The sequence below is a fragment of the Marmota marmota genome, unplaced genomic scaffold (genome assembly GCF_001458135.2).
Source record: "Marmota marmota marmota unplaced genomic scaffold, marMar, whole genome shotgun sequence".
NCBI classification, from domain to species: domain Eukaryota; kingdom Metazoa; phylum Chordata; class Mammalia; order Rodentia; family Sciuridae; genus Marmota; species Marmota marmota.
This window is the reverse complement of record NW_026000048.1, coordinates 7,563,514-7,571,771: the sequence shown is the minus strand read 5'-3', so window position 1 is coordinate 7,571,771 and position 8,258 is coordinate 7,563,514. Positions and strand designations below refer to the sequence as shown.

General features: G+C 37.5%; 1 protein-coding gene across 1 annotated transcript in view; it reads right to left on the bottom strand.

The window, feature by feature from the left end:
• Window positions 1–2,677: 2,677 nt before the first annotated feature.
• Itih2 (inter-alpha-trypsin inhibitor heavy chain 2) overlaps window positions 2,678–8,258 on the bottom strand; it is a 38,724-nt gene continuing 33,143 nt past the window's right edge. The window contains exons 16-21 of the mRNA XM_015495188.2: window positions 7,881–8,018; window positions 6,779–6,892; window positions 6,182–6,380; window positions 5,347–5,519; window positions 4,610–4,721; window positions 2,678–2,981 (exon numbers count right to left, since the gene is read on the bottom strand). Coding sequence (XP_015350674.1) covers window positions 2,834–2,981; window positions 4,610–4,721; window positions 5,347–5,519; window positions 6,182–6,380; window positions 6,779–6,892; window positions 7,881–8,018 — 884 coding nt within the window. The 3' untranslated portion in view covers window positions 2,678–2,833. The remainder of the gene's footprint in view (window positions 2,982–4,609; window positions 4,722–5,346; window positions 5,520–6,181; window positions 6,381–6,778; window positions 6,893–7,880; window positions 8,019–8,258) is intronic.

Genomic DNA, 8,258 nt, shown 5'->3' with positions numbered 1-8,258 from the left:
TTTTTTTTTTTTTTTTTTTTTTTTTAATTAATTTATTTATTTATTTTAGTTTTCGGCGGACACAACATCTTTGTTTGTATGTGGTGCTGAGGATCGAACCCGGGCCGCACGCATGCCAGGCGAGCGCGCTACCGCTTGAGCCACATCCCCAGCCGGCTTGATATCTTTTTAAGGCTGAATAATAATCTCGATTATCTGGATGTTCCATAATTTACCCATTCAGCTACTGAAGGATACCTTGGTTGCTTCCAAGTTTTGACAATTATGAATAAAGCTGCTGTAAACATCCTGGGTGCAGGTTTTTGTGCAGATACAGCTCATTTTTCTGTATTGCTGAGAAGCAAATACTTTTGAAAGCTAATCAATAGGCAGCTAGTGTGGTAGTTGTTTCTTTCCAACTGTTCCCATTAATTTGTTCCCTTTGTTTAAAATAAGAGTACGTTTTGTTTGTAAGAGACTACCAAACTCTTCCAAAGTGGTTTTACTATTTTGCATTTCCACCACTTCACATCTTTACCAACATTTGGCCATGTCCATCCATGTTCTGGGTTTGGGTTCTTCTAATGTATATGTAGTGGTATCTTGCAATCCCCTAATGACATGATGCTGAGCATCTTTTCATCTCCTTATTTGCCATCTGTTTATCTTTGGTGAAATATCTTTTTTCAGGCCTTTGCTCATTTGTAAACTGGACCATTCATTCTCCTGTTGTGTTTTAAGAATTTTTTTAATACGGGTCTTTTATCATATATATATGTCTTTTGTAAATATTTTCTCCAAACAGTGGCTTTGTTTTCTTATTTTTTTTTTCTTATCAGTATTCCTGAGATTATATGAAAGTTTTAGCATCACTATCCTGGAGATGAAATGCCAGAATTTTCTTTACTAGAATACCATTAAATTCCATTACCTTATTTGCAGATTTCTCCTTTGTCTTCTGGCGTCTTCTTCCAGCCCCAACCACCTATCAGTTTTTGCTGACAGAACAGAGTCGTATTCATTAAGTAAACATTTACTGAGTACCTGTAGTCTGTAAGAATGATATGTAAGAATGAGAAGCAGGTATCAACCCAAGGTGCATGTTGTATAGAAATTCGGAGTGTTCATTGGTACTCAAATGAAGTAATAAGCCAATAGTAAGCAACTCCATAATGTGAAGTACTTAGTTAAAAATCTGCCATGACTTTGCTAGGCCAAGACACTATTCACTGATACCAGTAAAATGGAAGCACAGGATTAGAGTATGAGTCAGCCTTGATTGTAAATTAATCATTAGGTTGACCAAAGTGACCCCAGAAATATTAGCTGTATAATTAAGTCACTATGCCATTAAAGAGAAGCGTCTTTGCTTTTTCTTTCTCATGTGGATATTTCAGAAAAAGTTACCAAATAAATTTGGCCAGCAAAAAAAGAAGTTTTAAGGAAAAAAAAATACTTGGGGAATGGAGAATGGATATTGGCCAAATCGTACTGTCATATTGTATGCATGTATAAATATATAACAATAAATCCCACCATTATTACAACCATAATGCACAAATAAAAATATGAAAAAATGAGAAGTTCTTAATAGCACATAAGCATCTGCATGTTTCTAGGCAACCGGGGAATTTTTTCCTTAATTTTTACTGGATCTTTGGAGTTACTTGTATCTCCTTCCATTAGGATAAGGCTAGCTAAAAGATGCCACTTCATGTATTAAGTGATCCTTAAGAGTATGTAGAGTGACACACATAAACCAGCAGACACAAAAATCACTCCTGATTCTTAGTTCATTTTTTCTACATATTGACTGTGATGCTTTTGAATTCTGTTAACTTATTCATTTCTTTGAATGGACTGTTTCCAACCCTAAAAAAAATTGTTTAATTTTCAGTGATTAAAAAGCACAGTAATTTAAAGCTAATTTAAAAACAAACAAACTTGGGACTTGGACTGTGGCTCAGCAGTAGAGCGCTAGCCTAGCATATGCGAGGTGCTAGGTTTGATCCTCAGCACTGCATAAAAATAAATAAATAAAATAAAGATATTGTGTAAAAAAACAAACAAACTTGTGACCAAGGTTATGATCTGAACCATTACTCTGTTTTTTCTTGAACATAAGGCTTGCATTATCCTGACAGTAAGACATATATTAATTATTTTTATGGTGACTATGTGATTGATATTTAGGAAAAGCTTTGAATACAGGTTTCACAAGTCCTAAAGATGGTTAAGCCAGTTTTTTTAAATAAATTTCTATGGGTTTTATTTTTCTCTAGAATGCCGAGATATTCAGTCCTCATGAACTGGAAAGGATGTTAAGGGCCAACACCATGAAGGGAATCCTAAAAAGTACATCAGGTCATCTCAGCTCCCTTGATAAAATTGTCCCTACCGAGGGTGACAGGTTTTTAGTATAAATCTCCACAAAGCAACTAAGATTAAGCAACTTCCCGTATTCATTTTCCATGTTCACAAATAACCTCGTAATTGAACGTCCTATGTGATTAACAGTGTAAAAAAATATTCTCCGTCTGCAAGGTCAAGGACCTGACATTCAACAATAGTGAAATTATCACAGTAAATGCCAAATCTAGGGCTCTGTCTAGATACCACCCTGACTTGCCAAAGCAGTTCTTTGCATCACTCAATTAATACATCTTAGCATCTGAAAAATGCAACAGAATCATAAAGCTTCATTGCAAAATATTTATTTTCTTCAGATGTGTTGAACAGGCTTTATAAACCTCCATGGCACCTGGGGTTTTTAACTATTCAACTGAGGAATGACTGCAAAAGTGGCAGGGAAAAAATGTATATTTATATATAGAATTTTCAAAACTATAAACCTTTAAGGCCATTTAAGAATGCTATAGAGATGAGGCACAAAGTAGTCCTTGTAATGTCCATCGATGAAACCTTTGCCACTGTTGTGCACAAACCAACAGGGAACATCTGTTCCAAACATTATATCTGTTCTGTAGTCTTTCTGGAATCCTCTGCAAGGAAAATGGTACGCATGGTTAGGGAACAGACCAGGCACTGCCAGTCAGGCATATCGAGAAACAAGACACCCTCTTTTCCGTGCTGTGCATTGTGCTTTTTTATTACCGTTATCTTCCCCGCCCCACTGTATTCCCGACATGTATGACATGTCAGAATCTGGAGATGGCTGTTAGAAGGACAGAGAATCAGCAGTGTGTTCTTACTATTCAAGGAATCCTTACACAGGTTGACCCCTGTGAACCCTTCCAGCAAAGTAGAGAGCAGTCATTTAATGCAAGTGGAAAGACTGGAATACAATCCCAAAATGTTATAGACTAACCTCACACATTAACTCAAGAATGCATCTGAGGGACCTCAGATTTATGGATAAATGTTTTATTTAAGAGTAATACCTGCTGTTTGAGTAAATTCGTGTCCTCCACTTGAAGGACAAAAACGCCAATGATTTGGAAAGGTATACAGCACATTGCTATAATAAGCCTTAAAAGGATACAGCTGCAGCCCGCAGGTCAACTCTACTTCAATTATGCATCGTGGGATACTTTCACTAGAGGAAGCTGAGGCCCAGCACCAGCCTCTTGTAGAATAGATGCTCTTTTACCAAGCTTCACGTGATTGATTGCTATGGTGCTCACCCCTTGGCCATCACGCTTGCTGCTGCCCACTGGGAACTCACTGTTCTCTATCTAGTGAACCAAAACCAGTTGAGTGGTCCAAACCAAGAATCCCTGTTTGGTCCACAAATTTAGTTTTGTGGTGGCACTTATAATTTTATGGCCTAATTTTTGCAATGTTATGATTTGATTGAGTATGTGAAAGCCAATGACATTTGTGTGCAGGAATAGTCTTTTTTTTTTTTCTCTCTCCTACTGGGGATTGAACTCAATGGTGCTCTACGACTGAACTATATCTCCAGCTTTTTATTTTATTTTACTTTTTAATTTCGAGACAAGGTCTGACAAAGTTGCCCAGGTTGGCAGTGAACTTGCCATCTCCCTGCCTCAGTCTCCCAAGTAACTGGGATTATAGGCATGCTCCACAGCACCCAGCTAGGAAGAGTCATTTTTAATAAAGCAAAGTTGGCTGCTTTATAATAACTCTAAAAAGACAAAAACTGCTTTAAAATGGTATCAAATTAGGCATGGATGAGAAGACTGGGGAAAATTTATAAAGATTTTACAAGTTTTATAACTTGTAACACTCAGAATGTTTTATAAGTTCTCACTTCAAATTGAAGCATATGGATATGATTTGTGTAAGAATAGCTACACAAAAATGAATTCAGTAAATCCATACTCAAAAAGAGGGCTCACATAAAAATATACTTTCGTTCTCTACACTGTGGCTCATGGGTATTTTTATGATTTCTTCCTTTGGTTAACTTTTTCAGTTATCCAACTTGTGAGCAGAGGGCTTCTAATGTATGAAGATGAGAACAATAGATTAATTAATCTTGGCATTTCATAATGCACACTTATAGTCATTATTGACACCTAAAGTAGGCCATTGAACTGTCCTTATGGAAATGATATATATGTGTCTATTCCTGATGCATTGTTGAGTTTGACAGCTAATACAATAGGGAACCCTTTTCATCACTGCATAAGCATCCAAGGCCTACCTGGTAACAGTCAGCTTCTGTCCTTTCACTTGCATGCTTGCCTCTGGTTTTTCAGGGTCCTTTCCTGGTCTCTCATTGAAGATGTGTATCTTTGGCTCGTGCATGAACTGGCCTAGCAAAACAAAGTCCAGACATTTATTTACATGTAATCCAAAGTTACATTGGATCCAAGTGACATTTTGGCCCTCCTTCAGAATTTCTAGGGTAGAAAGACACGTTGAGAGGTAAAAGGAACAGCAAAGGGCGGGAAGGGTTCTTCCTGAAAATGATTTCCCATGATCATTTTTTATACATGAGGCTGACCCACTGGACTATTAGTAAAACCACCCAAGTGATGGTGAGGACAGGGATGAGGTTGGCATTGGAGAGCACGGGTCAAACCATAGGAACATGTCTGTGATGTCATGTTTTTACATTTAAACTCTTAAAATACCAGGGAATGTAGTCCCTGGATGCTCTACTTGTTATCAAAGACTTCCTAAACCAGTTCACCTCCCTTCCATTACAAAACAGTCTTCTCTTAACTTGCCCCATTTGTGATGCTGAAACCCTGGCCCTAGATACCCCTGTCTGGAAAGATGAATGGTCCTGGCCATCTTATTCCCTAGTCACCACATTCTATGGGTCCTCTACCCCTGAATCCACACCTGCTCTTTTCCCAACTTCTAACGACCCTCATCCAAGTCACTAAAGACAGAGTGGCCCTGCATATGCCCGATGGTTGAGAGACAATTTACCTAAAAGTCCATGCACATTAGGGGAAAACTTGTGTGTGGGGGGAATGTAGATCCCCAGAAAGTCTACGTTGACTGGATGCTTCTTCCAAACACGATGCAGTAGAACAGAAAAGGACATCTCCTTATCCAGGGTGACAGTCACAGTTTTTTCTTTCTTCACAGAGACAAGCACCCTAGTGTGAAAGTCAAAAGGAAGGAAAGGATTCCAGAACAGACTTCTTTAGCAAGTCATTCTCACCCCCAATATATACTCTCCATTCCTCCCAATACAACTCCCCTTGTGTTTTAAGAGCTTTACCAAATTTTTGCTATAGAATGCTGGGGGTTTTGTTGCGGTTGTTGTTGTTGTTTGTTTGTTTTTGTGGTTCTGGGGATTGAACCCAGAGTCTTGTGCATGTGAGTCAAGCACTCTACCAACTGAGCATATTCCCAGCTTTCAGAATGCTGTTCTTTTAACTCCCAGCTCTAAAATTCTGTCAATTTTCATGTTTATAGGTAAACCATCAATAAATAGATACTAATTGGTAAGACATATGGGGCTTGGAACAGACTCCCTGACAGAGTCAGCTAGGGATTTCAGTTGATGAGTTTGTTCACTGATCCAACATATGTATTGTATACTTACTGTATGCCACACATTAGGCCAGGCACTGAGACACATTAGTGACCAAAAAGCTACCTGCAAGAGTATGGTAGGTAAGAACAACTTTCTTGAGCCTTGACTTCCTTATGCTTAAAATGACTATTTTAAATTCTGTGTTGGCATTGATGTTTGGATTTATTTGTGCAGCCATGCCTCAAAGACAGGAATCCATTCAGATGGAGTAATACATGCCTCTGATTAATGATATGAGCTGTGTCAGACCAGGACAAGATGGATGTATGAGAACCACGACTCAGGGTGATGGTCTCAGTGCTGATTTCTATTTTCAGGTCTTCATTTTGGAAATAAAATCCCAGTTTTCCAAAATAGGTTCTTAGTTTTCCATTCTGAGGCTTCTTTGCACCAATAAGCTGACCATTCACTAAAATCCCTGTAGAAGAAAAAAATCATTTTTTTTCCTTGTGGGCCCCCCTTTTTTTAATGTCTGAGCACCATAATTCAAATTTTATAAAACTTGACTACTTGAGAATATTATTATTATTTTGCTTCAGAATTTGTTTTTTTATAAATTTCATTTTATAACTGATATGTTTTATTATTATATCATAATAAGATAAGCTAGTTTATCCTTACAATATAGGTTTTGAATTATGATTGTTCCAGACTCTTCAGAATGTTTTTATTATAATTTAATTTTTCACTAATTATCAGGTTTCTAAAAGTATAGAATTTCTATTAAGAAGAGACACAGAGAAATCCCAGGTAGTGACAGGGGAGCGTGGCAATTATCTAATTTTCTAATTCAAAAATAAGTTCTTTTTATTTTACCTGATTCTGGATCAGAAACCAGATTGAGGATTTTTCCAGGTTCTGAGTCAATATTAAAGCAAATATTCTTTTGGCTTTTTGGCAGGTAAATAATGAAATGGGGGTCATTTTCAACTGGAAAACATACACGGAAAATGAAAACAAAATCATTAAAAGAAATTATTTTGAACAGTATTTTATTCCTGAACACTTTTAATTTAATCAGAATAAGTATCTACTGTGCTTCCATTATTGATCAGGTTCTATTATAGGCATGGGGATCCAGTGGTTCATACCCTCTTGTCCCTTTGTCTTGGATCATCTATCAGTATTTATGTTTTTTAATAAATATAGTGGATATTTATTTTGTACCTTTTGCATATGTACTAGGCTAAATACTGGAGATAAAATTAAATACAAAAGATAAAAGGAATAAGAAACATACATGTATGAGAAACCCATATATATAACACATACATGTAAGAAACACATACTCTAGACATATTTTTTAAGTAAAATAGAGATGTGTTCATATACAGTAAAGAAAAATAAAGGAGACATAAAATAGATAAGCCACAAAAGTGAAATGAGGTCACTTGAAATATCCACCAAAGCCCTGGCTAAGTTTCCTCTGTCGCAGAACAATGTCTGATGTGTGTCTTGAGAAGTTTGTTCTGAGGATCTCTTGATTGATAGAAGAGTCTACATTTTAGGGAATCTAGACAGCTGCTCTTTCTAGGAACAATAAGAAAGACCCTTCCATGAACAATTCAAAAAAACCACTTAGGCAGGTATTTGGGACCTTCCCCTAGGGAACAGAACCCAGGAGCACCCAGCTAGATGACAGCCGCATACAAAATAAAGAAGAGTCCTCAGAATGAAATCTACCTTTTTGGCCCTTTGATCTTGGACTTCCAGCCACCAGAATTTGGATAAATAAATGTCTGTGATTTAGATGCCCCAGTCTGATATTTTGTTCCAGCAGCTTGGGACTGTCTTCTTTCAACAGAAGTCAAAGATGCCTGCTTCCCCAGCACACAGTGATTTTATTCAGGCACAGAAGTGCACCACAGTATTGCTATTAGTTGAGAAGGTAGAAGAGTGTGCATTGAAGCTCTGTTACCTCTTATCACATGTGGAGGGGGCGTGGACTCAAGCAGCTGTCCCCCTACTGCAAGCATGGCCGTCACTGGTGTTGGGGAAGGCTTGGCCCAAGATGGGATGGAACCTGGAGCAACTTTGCTGCCATAATACAAGGCACCTGTGCAGGAAAAACTGTATCTGTTAGTTTCCATAGAAATTTCAAGAATCCTTTTTCATTCTTTCTTTCTTTCTCTTTTGGCAGCCCCCAGAAGCTCTTGGTGGAAGTTTTATCTCCCCATTTTTTTTTTCCAGTTCTAGGGATTGAATCCAGGGCCTAATACATGCTAGGCTAGTGTTGTACCACTAAAAAACACCTTCAGCCCCTGCCCCCATTTTTTTTTTTTTTTTTTTTTTTTTT